Source organism: Myotis brandtii, unplaced genomic scaffold (assembly GCF_000412655.1).
Source record: "Myotis brandtii unplaced genomic scaffold, ASM41265v1 scaffold621, whole genome shotgun sequence".
Classification (NCBI taxonomy): Eukaryota; Metazoa; Chordata; class Mammalia; order Chiroptera; family Vespertilionidae; genus Myotis; species Myotis brandtii.
Window position 1 is genome coordinate 2,682,016 of NW_005370372.1, and position 17,880 is coordinate 2,699,895.

At 35.1% G+C, this 17,880-nt stretch overlaps 1 protein-coding gene across 1 annotated transcript in view; it reads left to right on the plus strand.

Annotated features, from left to right (window-relative positions):
• The first annotated feature begins 1,147 nt into the window (after positions 1 to 1,147).
• Positions 1,148 to 17,880, plus strand: part of CACNA2D1 (calcium channel, voltage-dependent, alpha 2/delta subunit 1) — a 328,431-nt gene continuing 311,698 nt past the window's right edge. The window contains exons 1-2 of the mRNA XM_014528178.1: positions 1,148 to 1,248; positions 13,834 to 13,915. Of these exons, the coding sequence (XP_014383664.1) occupies positions 1,148 to 1,248; positions 13,834 to 13,915 (183 nt within the window). The remainder of the gene's footprint in view (positions 1,249 to 13,833; positions 13,916 to 17,880) is intronic.

Genomic DNA, 17,880 nt, shown 5'->3' on the forward strand with positions numbered 1-17,880 from the left:
AGTCACTCTTATTGTCATGAAGCTAAAAGTTTAATGGAGAACTTGAGAAACAAATAAATTGCTACAAAATACAATTGCTTTTTTATATTGTAAGTAAATTATACCATATCCTGGAGTGATTTACTGAAAAATAAATAGTTGAATTTGGCCTTAAATGTAACTGGAAATTTGCCCTGGCTGGTTTTTCTCAGTGGTTAGAGCCCGCAGACTTAAGGATTGTGGGTTCAATTCCAGGTCAAGGGCACATACCTTGGTTGCAGATTCTACAGCCCCAGTAGGGGTCTGTGGCGGAGGCAACCAATTGATGTGTCTCTCTTCCTCCTTCTCCTCCCTTTCTCTCCCTCCCCCTCCTCCCTCCCTTCCACTGTCTCTAGAAATCAATGGAAAAAATATCCTCAGGTGAGGATTAAAAGTGAAGAAAGAATTTGTACATTAGGAAAAAGATGAGTATGTGATGTTAGTAACATCCTATACGTAAATTATTTCAAATTTATGAATATTTATACAGAAGAATTTAAGATATTTTTCTGAAGTGAGAATGATATGATATAAGGATCATTGTTATGTACAGAAAAGGAAGAGAAAATGTTGATAGAAGGTAGGAAAGATTGGAAGTATAGGAGGTATCAGTTTATGGAAACTTCTAGTAAAACATTACATTGTAACTTACTTTGATGTACCTGGGAACTTACTAGGGAGCAAATTGATAGGCTCTAAATTTTGTGAACAAGAAATTCTTAGGCCTTTAATTTTGTTATTATTGTTCAATAATAGAGAGAATGCCAGTCCTGTAGTAACTACTTAGGAAATTGAGGCTAGATCAAAGCATATGTATAATAACACATTCCTTGGACTTAATAGTCTCTAACCATTTAAAGTATAATAAAATGGTACACTGATTTGTTTAACGTCTAAAAATGCAGAAATAGGGACATTCTATTTCCACTGTAATTTCAGATTCTGCTTTTGACTTTGAATAAGAAATCAGCTATGGTATCATTATTTTCCTGCTTCATAGAACTTAATGAGCTTTTAAAAATAATTTAGCAAATGGCAAATCCATACAGTGTTAAATAGTAATTTCTGTGTGTTTCCACACATTTTGTGTAGCTGCTTTTCTCTGAAGAATCCAAACATTTACGCTATTATGCCAATACTTCAGCCTTATAGGGAAACACCTTGGGTTGAAGTTTCTCCACGTGATGAGGAACATTCCGTAGTCAAAGCAGACTGGCAGTCAAAATCCAGGTAGCGGAGCAAATTGGCAGTGACATGAAGTGTTGGATCAACCTGGTGGAGGTAGACAGTGCCCCGAATTGTTACTCTTTGATTACATTGCAATCGTTGGTGCAATGGCTTCATCCCTGTTGGTATTTCTAATTTTTGCTGTAGTGATGCAATGATCCTGTTATTTTTCTCATTCCGAAATGACCTGAAATAGCTTTATAGGCATTTAGTATGAAAATGCAGACTTTTGGAATGTAAGGGTTTTTTGCACATGACTTTAAGAGACTTTATGGTGTCTGTGTCAGCCAAGATTATTTTTACCCATTCTTCTCCATTCTATTACTTAAGAAAAAAAGAGAAGTTATTGGATGTAAGACCATGCTTTTTTCAATTGAAGCCTTCTTTATTATGCCTTGTGCAAAAATGCAGATATCCCAATTTGACTATTCTCATTGCTTTCCCCCCCAGAGTCATTTATTTATTCAATTAATATTTTATTGCACAACTATTTTATCTCAGTGTTAAGCTAAGTGCTTTTGATTTCAGATGAGAAAGGCCTTCGCTTGTGTTGTTTACATTCTAATAGAGTAAAGAGACTGAAAACAAGTAAAAGACACATCTAATAATTGCAAGGTTGTGAGTGTCTCAAAGAAACATTACAGCCTGATGTGAAAGACAGGGGACAACAGGATCAAGTGACCAGTTTAGCTACTGGGGTCAGGATTTAGTCTATGAGGTGATGACATTTGATGTGGAATTAAAAGAATGAGAAGAGATGAAAAGACCTGGAGGGAAAACGTGGTAAGCAGAAGAAACAGCAGGCAAAAGCATGCTATTTGATTGATGATGGTGTCAAATTCTATATAGAGTGGCAAGTTCAAGATCTAAATCTTTGTCTCTTACCCAAAATGTTAGTGAACGCATATGCTCTCGTATTGGTGCTATAGCAATGAGCGGTCTAGGAGGTTGTGGCCTCATGTGGTGTTTGCCTTTTAGGTTCATTTCCCCTTTTGAGGTTCTATGTGCTAAAGTTTTTCCGATTCATTGGCTAAAATATCAAGAAGAAGCTCCTATAGTAGCTTCACCACCCAATTCTTATGTCATCCTCTATGTGTAATAGAAAATAACTTGTAGGGTCATGCAAATCAAGCAACATCACTTCAGCCCTTCTTTAAGACTCTCCTTATTATCCACCTAGAACTTATCAAGAGAATGTGAAAGATGGCTGCCTAAGGTTTAGAGGTAGCATATGCTATAGCACTTCAATTTTCAGTGCAATGAAATAATTAAATTGGTGTCTTTCATGGCAATGTTCAAATATAAGAGTATCTAAAATATAGAGATGCACAAATATGAACAACATTGCTTTGCAGGGAGCCAACCATATGACTGGTATAAACAAATCATTGTTCATTTATTGATCTGTAATTGATCTGTCTGCACAGCAAAAGCCAATGCTATTCAAATCCATTGTCCATACTGAAAATACATATACTTGATTATAAAAATCAATGAACATTACTTTTCCGAACAATAAGTTGAATATAAACAAAAATTCTTATTAATAAAATAGTCTTGTAAGAGGCTTGCCTTCACAATTTTATGTAAAATAGATGAAAGCAACCATATGTTCTATCATAATTGGGTTAGAGGCTATATCATTTTAGATTTATAGGACTGTTAATGGCATACCTTAAAAGTTGCAATGATTATTTGAACAATAGGACATAGTGCATTGTTTAAAGTTCTTGGTGATGAGCGACTTTTTTTTTTCAAAAGTACAAAAGTAAATTTTCATCTGTTTTAAGAGAACCTCCACCTTCATTTTAAAAAATGTGCATTTACTTTTAGTCTTTTATCTTTTTTTATTCTCCCTACTCCTCCCAACTTTCTCTTAATTTCTTTCTTTTCCGTTGGGTCCATTCAATTTCTTTCAATTCCTTCATTTTCATTTTCTTTCATTTAATCTTATCTACAACCAGCTGGCTGTGTCATAAATTCAGGGGAGAGTTGGTTAATCAGGAACATGTTATTTCCCCTGGGTTGCCCAGCTCTGTGTATTCCTCTGGATTTCTCTAATGAAGACGAAAGATATTGTGATGGGCACAATGGGGTCTCTTCCATTAATTCTATTGTCTGCCCATTCATTCCACAAATATCCCCTCTGTCAAATCAGAAGAGAGAACATAGAAAACAAGACCAGCTCAGGTGGAAATTAGAACACTTTTACCACAATCCTGCCGGGTGTTTTCTTCAGGTGAAAAGTATATACACTGCCTAACCTCCTTGAATCATTATTCTTGTGGGCTACTTCCTTGATTCTTAGTTCCAACTTTGCTTTTAGACAGTGACTATTGGATCCTCCTTAGATCCACAGTCCAAAGAACCTGGCGGAAGGGCAGACCCAGTCCACTCGTAAACCTAAACCCAAACCCAGGTTGCAGAACTTTGGAGGTATATGGTTGTCAGGTCTCCCCTTGGTCAGAAAATGTTTCTATTAAATGTACATGGTATATGTAGTAATCATTATCACCTAAATTGCCCTTATTGGCTGATTATTGCTTTTTTTAATTGCATGGTGAAGACAGAAATTCTCATTGTGCCCTTTGCACACCTATATTTTTATTCACTCTTTTCATTCTGGTTAAATCTAAGGATGAAGACAAACAAAAATATGGTAGTCGGATGGCTACATCTAAGTCAGCTGCTTCCACTGTAAAATATATACTATTTTTTTCCCTAACCAGTTTGGCTCAGTGGATAGAGCGTTGGCCTGCGGACTAAAGGGTCCCAGGTTCGATTCCGGTCAAGGGCATGTACCTTGGTTGCAGGCACATCCCCAGTCGGGGGTGTGCAGGAGGCAGCTGATTGATGTTTCTCTCTCATCGATGTTTCTAACTCTCTATCCCTATCCCTTCCTCTCTGTAAAAAATCAATGAAATATGTATATTTTTTTTAAAAAAAATATATGCTATTTTTGTGTGTTCTTTTGCTAGGTATTAGGAATTGGATATTTCTGAAATATTTATAACTTTACTTATAAATTCCAAAGGGATAATAATCATTATAAAAATCAAATAATATGTAAATGTTTTATAAAATATCTGATTTTAGATGATTGTCTAATAATTTATAAGGTAAAATATCCTTAATTTCTTTTGCACTCAGAAGAACTTCTAACAGTTTCACTTTCCAAATGGGAAAGCTATTCTTAAGGTAATGAATGTCTGTCACAGAAAGTATTGGGAAGAATTGGAATGATAATGCTTCATGGGTAATGAGTAAGGAAGCCTCTACTAAATAGCAGCCTGGACTAGAAAACCAAGTTGTTTTCTTCTGCAGTTTCTATAACTAAAAATAATGTTTATTAATACCTGTGTTCATCGGAGAAGTAACCTCAGATTCATATACTACATGTTGAAAGGTGATGTGAATGCCTCTAAGGCTACTATTTCCCTGATGTTATCAAGAGATATGAGAGGCTGATTCGGTGCTTTGGGGGAAATAGATCATGGATAGTTGAAACGATAGTTCTGCAGACAGCAAGAGATGTGCAATGGTTTTTTTTTCTATTATTACAGGTGACCTAAAACAGGTAGCGCATTTTCTATGGATTGCCTTTTGTATTTTCTGCATAGTAATAAGGGAGTTCATTCAGCCTCTCTTTTACAGAAGGAACATTTTGAGATAGAATATATGGGCTGTCAGGCCTGTGGGAGGCTGCTGAGTCACATATGATTCACAGATCTGGCTTCAGAAATCTTCAGAATTTCTCTTTACAATACAGGGTGGTCTGTTTTAAAACCGCCTGTTGAAATCCACATTGGGATGTGCTCTAAATGGAGCACTTAGCAACAGCGACAGAATGACTATTAATGAAAAAAAAAATTTAAAGGCTGCAACGATTCCTTCAGAATGCTGATGTGTAATTTATGTTACTGGCTGCTTCATGATGTCTTCATGTTTCATAAAGATGATGAGTTACATGGGCGTTATAGCAGGGCTCTCCAGCCAAAGTACCGTCCCCTTTTCACTAGGGCTCATGAAATGCATCTTACCTATTTCTAAAATGACAGAATGAGATCAGTTTCTTTCTAATTGCAGGAGAATTAGTTCAAATGTGGAAGATGTAAACATCAACACAAATGAGCCTTTCTACTAGGAGATTGACCACTGTATTTTAAAGTGTTTATTTCATATTTTATATAAATAATTTAAATGCTAGTAACCAGCTTGTTATTTGCTTCCTAATAAGGAAAATATGCCTAAGACTTCGATTTTTTAAATTTCTTTTTTGTTTGTAATAGCAAATCAATCATCTGATGTTAGTTATTTAATTATTACTTTATTTTATTTTTTTTAAAAGCCTTCTAAGTTACTGTACATACATGATCATGCTTTACAGCATTTTTTAAAAATATGTTTTTATTGATTTCAGAGAGGAAGGGAGAGGGAGAGAGATAGAAACATCAGTGATGAGAGAGAATCATGATCGGCTGCCTCCTGCATGCCCCATACTGGGGATCGAGCCCACAACCTGGGCACATGCCCTGACCAGGAATCATACCGTGACCTCCTGGTTCATAGGTTGACGCTAGCTGGGCTAAAGCATTTTTTAAATTTACTGAGAGTATGACACAGATGCTTCAGTTGGAATTATCTACATAAAGTGCTTTTTCCCTTTGATATATTTTTCTATTTAATTGCCTAGATTTTCACCTACCTTTTCACTTAGAATTCATTAAAGGTCATGATTTTATAAAATTGTTATTGAAACAGCAGCCAATCATGTGAAATCTTGATTCAAATACAAATGTTTGACATTATTATTAAGAAATTAAAGCTGAGTTATTTTCCTGTATTCCGTTGACATTTATATAAACCTTTCACCAAAGCTTCACATTCTTCACAAGTAATTATTGGATAGTGCTAAAATTGTAATTTTGTCATCATTTGATAAGCATCAATTTATTTTTAAACACAATTCTCATTGTTAATTTCACTGCATTAATGATTTTTTTTAAAAAAGTTTAGCCTTGTGTTCCTGTTGAGCAGGACAGGAAAGGGCGCTACTGTAATTCCTGTCTGAGAAGCAATCTTTGCCTGGACTGCTTGGTGCACTCAGACCATGGGGCGGGGGTGAGGGAGGCACAGGGCAGCGAATGTGCAGCTCAGGCACAGGGTCAAGGAGAACCACGAGTCTGAGGGGACAAAGAGGCTGAAAGCAATTAAAAGGTAATATATTTTCTGAGCTGTAAGATATTTACTATCTCATTTTTAAAGGTTTCATTTCATCTTTTCGAGAATTCTGTGCTTAATACTCAAGGAATAAACGTATTGGAGACAGGCTCTCCTTATAATTTTCCTTTCTAAAGGTCTTCAGGAAGAGAGATATTGTTTTTCTAATTTGCAGGTTAATGCATTTGCATCGACGGCTTTTTGATTGTTCAATAAACTCTGTTCTGAAACAGCTGTTAGACAAATGACACTGTGGGCTGTCTATACAGGGAGCACCGCAGAAGTGGGGCCAGGCTTGTACATTGGTGCATTTGTTTGTGTATCCGACCCTGCATCAGGAACACAATGAGGGCCAGCTGAAACAGTCATCTTTTCCGTTGATATTTGAAAGATTTAATGTTGCTTTTAGAATATTACATATTTAAAACACATCAGGGCTGACTGTACATCTAACCTGCTACTTTATGTCAAGTGTGTGCATGCTGTGAATAATATGAGGGTCATTTGCCGTGCACCTAAAACTGAGGATGTCTTGTTATGCTAACGAAGGGCATACAATTTATAGTTTTGTAATAAAATAAACAGTTCTTATTTGCTTGCTAATATTGATGGGAAAAAATCAATTTGAAGAAAGATTACAGCATCAAAGAAATATTTGCATATTTCCAAAAAGGCCTTTTTAGGGAAGGAAATGTCTGGGTTTTCTCAATTACTTACATTTTTATTTTCTAATTATAACTTACTTTTTTCTCTTGCCATGTAAACATATAAGACTTTTGTAATTGTCATTTGTTCCCTTTACATCAATAGCAGACTTAGAACCCAGCGATATGCTATGCTGTAACATAAAAAACACACCATAAGACATTTGAAATTTGTGATGAGAGGAGAGTTGAGGATGGCTGTCTGGTGGCTTAATGATGGAAAGCACCAGGCTGTGTTTCAGATCGCCGCATTGATTAGCATTTATTAATGTATGTGCTCTATTGGCTTCTAAAGGCAAATGGTTAACTCTCCCACTTACTAACTCTGTGACCTTAGGCAAGTCCTGTAACCTCTGTAATTCAGTTTCCTCATCTGTGAAGTGGGACTCATAATACTATCTGCCTCAATAGATTTTTGTGAGAATTAGTTTGTTCATATAACATGTTTAGAACATCTCCTGGCACAAGGTACTTAAGTAAGTGTTATCTGTTTATTGAGCATCCACTTTATGTTCAGAACTATGCTGGGACCTCTCGGAATACAGAACTGTAAGCTGTGGTCCATACACTGGAGGAAATTAAGTATTGTTGGAGAAAAATAATTCTAGCGTAAGACACAGTATATCCATATGTGTGACATTTTGTAAGACAGGCAATATGTATCTTAACAATTTAGGGAAAGGAAACGTTTTTAAGGATTCGAGGTCTTAGATTGTCCAGAAGAAAAAGGACCTGAGGCACAGACTTAAAGTGTGATTTTCAGGAACTGCAGAGACTTAAAGAGGCAACGTCAGGCTAGTAGGAAACATGATAACGTGACAAAATTGACATGTTGCTGAAACAGTTAAAATGGTTTGGCTGCAGATACTGATCCAGGTGGGGAAGTGGATTGGCCATTTAAATCAGAATCTAAACATAATAAGTGTTATAGTATTTTGCAGTATTGAAAATATTTTGCAAGCTCAGTTAATAATTCAGAGAAGGAAATGAGGAATTTTTAATCATGACATTAAATAACACCGACACACATGAATTAGGCTAAAATAAATTTTGTGAACAATCTGCAGTGAGTGAAAAAATATAGATAAACATTGAAAGGGAAGACCTTCAATAAAGTGAATGGAGGTTTTGTAATGAGCAATTAGAAATTCAGCTCATGCGGTTCATAGACACACCAGCAGCAGATTGTGTGGCCATGTGGGACACCTCCCTTGGCACCAGGCCACAGAGGGACTGTGCTGGAGGTTGTAACTACCTCTGATGTGGAAGGTAAAAAACAAAGCTCTCAGAGCCTCGAGGGATCAAATCCCTGTATGAGAACCATCCCCCTCCAGCTAATCTGTGGAACTACATGAATATCAACCCTGCATGTATTGCTCATTTGTTGTCTTGGAAGCTGGAACCCTACGCTGAGGCAAAAGATTTCAACTAAATAAAGAAGCAACGAAAAATGCTTGGATAAAACAAAACTTAATCCAAGATGGTGGAAAAGTAGATCTCATAAAGAAGCTTTGTGGGGTTTTCTTGTTTGTTTTTATATATATTTTATTGATTTTTTACAGAGATTTTTTTGTTTTGTTTGTTTTTATATATGTATTTTATTGATTTTTTTACAGAGAGGAAGGGAGAGGGATAGAGAGTTAGAAACATCGATGAGAGAGAAACATCGATCAGCTGCCTCCTGCACACTCCCTACTGGGGATGTGCCCACAACCAAGGTACTTGCCCTTGACCGGAATCAAACCTGGGACCCTTGAGTCCACAGGCTGATGCTCTATCCACTGAGCCAAACCGGTCAGGGCAAAAAGCTTTGTTTTTTGAGAATGATGAGTGTGTATATTTGTAAAGTGGATTAAACACACACACACACACACACACACTCACCAGCAAAGGCCAACAGAAAATAAAGGCAGAGGAACATGAACAACTTATGAATCCGACTTTAGTGATAAAGCCTTTTTTCCTACTCCTCGAGCATTTTACCTTTACACTGTAATTAGCAAAAATCAGATCCCTTTAAACATTGCTTACAAGATTGACTCTAGGCAAAAATGGAATACTAAAGCATTTCACAAGTCAAAATAGCTTTCTAAAAACAGTTTATTTAAAATGGCTTAAATTGTTAATAATTTTAAGAACTAACATTTCTGGCATGACATCCAGCTCACAAACAATCCTAAATTCAATGTAATATCAAGCATTCTTTTACACACACACACACACACACACACACACACACACAATTGTATTTCATAATAAAGTTATCCATGTTATAAGAATTGCACAGTTATCAAATAGTGTGTCTAGGTTATCTGAATCTTTGGCTTACTTATATAATTTTTACTCAAATATGGGAACACTGTGGGTGGTTTATTATATAACAAAAATAGGAGCAGTTTGGCACTGGTGGGATATTTATAGCAAGTGGAACACTTGAAATATATGAACTTATTACTTCAAAATTATGAACAAGCTGCTTATATATGAACACAATTGAAATGGTCAGTTGGTTAGAGCTTGTGATATTTATTTTCTTCAAGATCCACGGGCATAGCTTTGTGTATTTCCTTGGATTAAAAATAAAATGATTTCTTAAAACAGTGGCATAGGCAGAGCATTGCCTTAGAACAAGGGCTGCAAAGACTTCTCATTCTCCCACTCCTCCTCTAAGTCCCTTACTGTAACAGCCTTCTTCCTTTCCCTTTGCTATTCTCTGTGTCTCCCATTTATTTATTTTTTGGCTCTGGTATCTATGATAATTGCTAGTTGGATAATTCAAGAAGGGTGTTGAAGGAAGATGTCTGCTTTTAATACTCTCTCCTTCCTAATAGCAGTAGATCCAGACACATTCGTCTCTATTTCAGAGAATTTACCACATCGAATATAGGAAGGAAGGACAGTTAGGTAACAATGCTTAGCTATTACTTTTTGGCTCCATTCTTCCAACAAAGAAAATCTCTTTGTAGCATTTAAAACAATTAAACAGATAACTGTGCAGACTTGACACTTTGTACTCCACTGTTATACTTTTCAATAGATTAAATTGGGTATAATTTGTGCGGTTCTGAATTTGCTCTTCCTCAAGTGCATGCAAAATGAAATCGATTACCATAATTCTTTTAAAAAAAAAGTTTTCCGAACTAGGTACTACTCTTTTAAAAGCCATTTTACAGGCAAATCCAACCTAAAAAGGAACAATAATTACCTGCCAAATATTTTTAATTAAATTTTCGTGAAAACTTGAATATTTTGTATATTTGCTTTTAAATTTGTGCTGTTTCTGTACCATAAAGTGAAGCAGATGATATAAAAGATGATCTTAATTATTTAATAAAATATTTGCTTCAATATTTAAAGATCTCAGTGAATTCTCCAAACTACATTGAGTCTGCAGACATCTTCAAACAGTTGGAAACACTCTGCTAGTCGATTCTGTAATGAGTTATTGTAGGGGCAGAGACAGATTACAAGATAATTTTTTCCTATGACATTCAATATCCACTTGACGGATTTTGGAATTATAAGTTATGTACTCTAGAGATTTACTAATTCCTGTAGAGTATTAAGTTGCATTTTGAAAATATGCTACTTGTTAAAAAATAGGGCCTATTAACAGATGCATGGGTCCAGCAGTTCTTTAGTTCTATTTTTTTTTTCTGATGTGGATTATGGGGAGAAGAGGGAATTAGTAAATGAATCACTTACTCAACTTAAATAAATATAATTGTGCTTTAAAAATCAATAATGCAACTTTATTTCAATATATTTTCTGTTTATTCAATAACTACTCATCTGCTTACTATATGCAAAACACTTTAATAAAAATATTGAGGATTCAGTGACAAATAAGTATAAATGTATATCCACCTAATCATGAAAGTATACAGGAAAATAAGCATAAAGCCAATTAAAGTGCTTTGGAGTTTAGTGGATAGAAGAGAATCTTTTTTAGTTTGGCAATTTATCAAAGGTGTTATCAGAGTAGTTGTGGAATTTATTCATAATGAAGGCAGAGAATTAATTTCAGGGACAGGCTGAAGTAAATAAGAGGATAGAAAGCTAGGTTGGTTAAGTTTTTTAAACTTTAATTTTTGTCAGATTTTCTGACCTTCCCTCATGTGAGAGTTACACAACCACCCCCCCCCAACCACCCAAACCTGGAGGGAAAGCAGTGTCCTTATCTCCAAAGATCAGGGACAGATAAAGGATCAGGCATGAACAGCCTTTGTTAGGTTTCCCGCAGTTTACTATGCACAGCTCATATTCTTTGGCCTGTCATATCTTTCCATTCTTTATCAAATCTAGCATAAGAGCTCTCAGGTTTAACCATCTCTTTGTGTTTTTATTTCCTTGGGAAGGCTCCCATGTCATGTAAAACTCCTTCTGGAGTGCTAGGTTGGTTTCTTATTACATGAAAAGGCTATATATCCTCTCTAACTTTCTCCAAAATTTTATAGTATATTCTGGAGACAGTCAATGAAATAGTGCTCAGTGATTATAAATATGTGCTTGACAATTTACCTAGAAATAGAAAGACTGATAATTTGCACATATGTGTATTTTCCCTTGGGTAATATTTTACTTTTATGATGAATGGGATCTTTGCATATTTCCTAGTCATTATATTCTTCTAACTTCAGGTTTGGGAGTCAGAGTGCTTATGTCTTTTAGGAAAACCAGGCAACATGTCATATCTATAAAAAATGATCCTTGCTCCTATAAAGTGTTCTTGATAGCTTGTCAGTGGGGCAGAGAAGACTGAAAGAGTCCTGGATTGCTTTTCAGCCAAAACAGGTTCACCTCAATGAACAATGGCAGTGACAGTACACTCAGGTGTCAAGTTAGAATGAAAGATTTAGACCATTTAGCATAAGTCAGAATTCAGGCATGAGTTAAGTTGATGTTTTTACATATATACTATTTGTCTCTTGGTTTCCCAGCTAAAGGGATGTATAAGATGTATAACAGTTTTTATTATTTGTCAATGTTGGGAATTATACTTGAGAAGAGATGATTCATTTTCCGTGGGTTTTAGGACTTGTTCAGTAACTGCTTGGAGAAAGAGGTTGTCTAATCTGAATTAGAAAATGGTGTCAATGTTCTTTGCTCCTACCAGTTTCCTACTGTAACCTATTGTTTTAAATGTTAAAATGGGAACAAATATCTTTATCTAATAGTAGTAATAAGAATATTAGTTAATATTTATAATATGTTTCAAATATGTGCACCAGCTCATAAGCAGCACAAAGTCTAATATTAGAATAATGTGGTTATGCATCATTCATTTTAATGAATCTATAAATTTCTCTCCACTTTGTACTCTCCTCCCATTTACTTATTTTTTTGTTTCTTGATATTGATTTATCTTCTTTGTATCAATTTCATACAGTATGGTTCAATAAATATTCTTTCTTATTTTCATTTGTGTGAAAGTATCCCTAGCATTTATGTATTTCATTTGCTAACTAATGTGTTGCACATGTAATCAAGCCTCTGTGTTTTCCTCTAAGGCAGTGGTCGGCAAACTCATAAGTCAACGGAGCCAAATATCAACAGTACAGCGATTGAAATTTCTTTTGAGAGCCAAATTTTTAAAACTTAAACTATATAGGTAGGTACATTGTTATTAACTTAATTAGGGTACTCCTAAGGCTTAGGAAGAGCCACACTCAAGGGGCCAAGGAGCCGCATGTGGCTCACGAGCCACAGTTTGCCGACCACAGCTCTGAGGCATTTCATTCTTTTTATGACTGACTTTCAAGTTTTGCTTCTTCCCCTTTAGTTTATCAGCTCATTCTTTTATGTGTTTTCCTACACCTCATTTAAATCTCTTTTTCATGTTATCCTTCTTCCATGTTTAATTTCTTATTCTGTCACACTTAAGTTTATTTGAGAAAAATGGCTGCCTTATAGTAGTATTGAAACTCTTATCTATCTGAAGAAAAGAAGATTAATATGGTTAAATACCCATGATCCCAGCACTTATGAAATACAAAGTTCACTTTCCTTTATAAAATAACACGTTATAAAACATTTATTGTTAATAAAATTTAAAGAAGTGGGGTAAATAAGATACTTACAATGGCATAGGACTATTTATCATATGACCTCAGGAAAAGAAAAGATACATAAAGTTTACATAGCTTGCTTTCAACCATGTGAGGTAATTTAAAAAGACTAAATGGGAATACATGAAATGTTAGGAGTGGTTATCACTGGGTAATTAAATTAGGAGACATTTAAAATATTTCTCATTTTCTTGCATTTAAAAAATGTTCTACACTTAGCACACCCTCAGTATTATATCCAGAAGACTTGTGAGCTAAAGAATAAGGCTTAGTTTAGAATATTCTATTTACTAATTTTAAATGGGATTTTCATAAAAAATTAAGCAAATTTATCCACATATTGGACATGACAATCATGTCATTTTTCTTTCTTTTATCTGGGGGTATTTCAGCATTCTAAGAGGCTTTACAGTGAAGTTTTATTGGCTTTATAATTTGTAGATGGGATGGGAGGGTGGACATAATGAGAGCTGGGAGGGAGAAGAAAGATTTAAAGGCAATTTAATGAATTATCTGCATCATGACTGTAAAGTGGCTGTCTGTGGCCTTCATTTGCCAGAGACATGATAGAATATTTTCTTCTCTGATTTCTGCAGGATCAAGTCATGGGTGGATAAGATGCAAGAAGACCTTGTCACACTAGCAAAAACAGCAAGTGGAGTCAATCAGCTGGTTGATGTGAGTAGAACCCAAATAAACTCAGTCTTTTCTTCAATTTGAATGCAGTTCTAGCTTCTAGGAAGCTGTTTTTCTATATCATAAAGATGTTTTTTTGTGTGTGGATCTGGTGGTGAAATTCTGGAAGAGACCCTTGGTATTGCTTGGTATTGTGAGAAAGAAACATCATACCTAACAATTGATAATGCTTTCTCACTACACACACTTTACAGTTTAAAAACAGCCCTCACATACACGACTCCATGTGTTACCTAGACTCCCCTAAAGTTTAAATTGGGATGTTACCTTTTTGTTCTCCAGACTATATTGTATAATCTGTCACATAGTGGTAGCTTTAAGTACTGTGATGAATTCCTTTGAATGTCCTCAGTGGGAACACTTCTTCATTTTTTAGTGATAGATTTTATTTTTAAAGAGTTGAAAAGTGTTCACAGCCATGTCTGGAGACTAGAGTGCATCATTGATATGGGGAGTAAAGATTTTGGTGTAAGAAAAAGAGTCACTGTAAAATATGGTTTTTCTTAGGATTTATGCAATGATTATGAAAGTCACTATTAAATGATTTTTAAAGGTAATAGTATTATATAAATATTTATGTATCATCTTAGAAATGTTATTTTTCTTGGGTAAGAACATTTATATTGTAGGTTTTGTATTTATTAAACATTAAATGTTATTGCTTGAGTGTCTCACTTCTATTTCAATGTCAGTAATGTAACAATTTGAAAGTATTTTCATCTTGTGATCTTAGTGATGCAATGAGGCCTTTTATTTTCCAAAAATGAGATGAAATGTATTAAAGCAGACTTATATGTATGATACATGAATACTTATGATGTAGATATTTATGTGTGAATACTTCTTTCTAGAAAAAATGGAATATATGGTTGGTTACCATATATATTAATAGAAATTCATAAAGGAACCTTATTAATTAAGCAGATACTTAAAAAAATTAGTCCAGAAACTGTGTACAAAACAATCATAGGTTTCCATCTAAGAGTATGTTGAACAAACTTAAATATCTGTGAGATGAAGATATTTGGAAATGAAAAATGTTCCTTGTGAATAACAATGATCACATTTAGTTTAGTCAACACATATGTCCCAGGTCCTGTGCAGGCTACAAGCGTTGACAGAGAACAGTTCCTTTCCCCAGAGAACTGACGCTCTCCTAATCTACTATGTGGGCCCGAAGATGCCTGAAAGCTCCTGGTAGCTGGTGCTGGAGATCTGCAATGACTTATTGGGGTGAAATATATAAGAACATGAGCGTGTGCAAGCTAATACGTGAGCCTCTATGAAAGTGATGGAGTTTGTGGGATGAGAAAAAAAAGAGATGCGAATTAACAGGCTCTGGTTAGAAGCTATATGAATCTTTTTATTGACAGATTGAGATTAAAAATAACTGCTCTTGGGAGCGCTCCTTCACTCCTCCTGTGCTTCTGCAGCCTCAGAAACCACTTTCTTGGCTGACCTCATTTTTACTTTTCGTGTAAATATGTGAACCTTCTCTCACTGAAGCTGCTTTTGCAGGGAATCATTATGCAACCAAAAAAGTCTCACCTGATTTCCACTATGCTTTCGCGAAGTGTAGCTGACTAAGAAGAGTGTAAAATTGTTAAATGAATAAATGGCTTTGTCTGAATATGGATAACAAAATAGAATGGAGAGGATGGAAGAAAATTCCCATACTTTTTCTGTTTATGAGGCACATACATAACTACAGTGACAGAAAAAATACAATTAAATAATTTGTTTTATTATATGTAACAAATGAGGGGAGAGAGAATTGATTATTGGGAAAATAATTTTAGTATTAGGTCACATGAAGAGCGTCATTTTGTGTAGATAAATAAATGATCCATATGCCTTGGTGCTTTTGCCTGGAGAGAAGGTTCATGTGTGGGCTTTTGGCTGTGGAAACTTAAAGCAGAGACTGGCTGAAGGATGCTATAGTGGATAGTGGACTTTGAGCTGAGATTGGGTGTATTGGATACAGGGCGAGGACTGAAAGTTGAATAAATGGAGGGATTTCACAGGTTCCTGGATTGAAATTCAATATTATGGAAATGATAATTCTTCCAAAAGTATTTAATGTAATTATTTTTACTGGTTTTGCAGGATAGAACTACCATTTTACCTGAATACTCATATGCAATTGTATTGAGGCAACTTAGCTAAAATAAGACATCTTTACAATTTAATGAAAATTAAAGTTATTTGCCTAACTTCTGTTAAAGATACAGCATGAATAAGCTTAAGCAGTGCTATGTCTTAATGAATTATTCCATTATCTAATCATTTATTAGAAGACAACGTCCATTAATTGCGTATGCTCAGACACAAAGAACATGAAATAATTGAGGAAAGAAAAGAAATAAAATTAGGGAAAAGAGACAGTAATATGTTATGATTTTGCTTAGTGAATTTAATATATTAGAACCTTTCAAATACAACTGAAGGACTTCATTTGTTTTTCATTAGTTCAAGAACTGCACTAAGCCCTTTGCATATGGTATCTTATTAATTCTCAGGACAACCTTGTAAAGTGAACATCATCATCTCATCTTTAATATGCATGAAGCATCTGCAATGTTAAATTTTGGTTCTAGGCCACACAGCTACTAAATTGAATGTACTAGTGACTCCAAAATTTTAAAAAATATATATTGTTATGCTTTAGAGCAGTGATGGCAAACCTATGACATGCGTGTCAGAGGTGACACGCGAACTCATTTTTTGGTTGATTTATCTTTGTTAAATGGCATTTAAATATATAAAATAAATATCAAAAATATAAGTCTTTGTTTTACTATGGTTGCAAATATCAAAAAATTTCTATATGTGACACGGCACCAGAGTTAAGTTAGGGTATTTCAAAATGCTGACACGCCGAGCTCAAAAGGTTCGCCATCACTGCCTTAGGACCAAGCTGTCAAACTCGCGGCCCATGAGCCACATGCCTTGTTTATTTGGCCCGTGTTAGCCTTTGAGTTTGACATGCTTGCTTTAGACTATAAGTTAATATTTTACCTTTTTATATTACTTCTTGTACACTGAGTGGCCAGATTATTATGACCGGCCAGTTTATTATGACTACCCCATCAGTACAATGAAGTGAATTAGTTATACAAATAATAATAATAAAAAAAAACCTTGAGAGTATTTGCTTAGGAAGTTTTCAATATTCAGTATTTTTGGAAGTGTCAATGAAGTACTGATGGGGTGGTCATAATAATCTGGCTGGTCATAATAATCTGGTCACTCAGTGTAAATTAGAAGAAGCCAAAATTTGGCTAGCAGTTACCCACTCATGAACATTTCTATTTAAATTTATTTTTAAAAAGAAAGTATAGAAAGATATTGTAAAATGTAAATTTACATGCAGAATGTAAAATCTTCCATCATTGTTGGTATGCACAGACATGGTTTTGTGTGTATATCTATTGAAAGGATTGCTAAGAGTGGTACAGAAAATAGTTTTTCTTGATTTTGTCTTTATGGTCTTCCACCTGAAGAAAATACACTTATTCCAATTGATAGTTTTGTGATCTGCCCAGATGTTTCATCTCATGGAGTTGTTGAGATTGATGACATATCCATATATAATATTTATTGACCTGTAACCAGAATGCAAGAAAGATCATTCCTCCGTTGTATTAGTCAAGAGTATTGTATTATACTAGAGGCCCAAGCACGAAAATTCGTGCACTCAGGGGTGGGGGTCCCTCAGCCCGGCCAGCGCCCTCTTACAGTCCTATAGCCCTCACGGGATGTCCTACTGATGGAGCGCTCCCAATATTCTCTCAAAGACATAAATATGAAACGTGTCTAAATATTGAGCATTTAGTTCTCTTAATTAAGTTAGTATTTACACAAGGATTTTGAGTGAAGAATTTTATTAGTAACTCAAGGGGTTCACAGACCAATGCTTTTTCTTTGACATTGTGGTCACATGATCT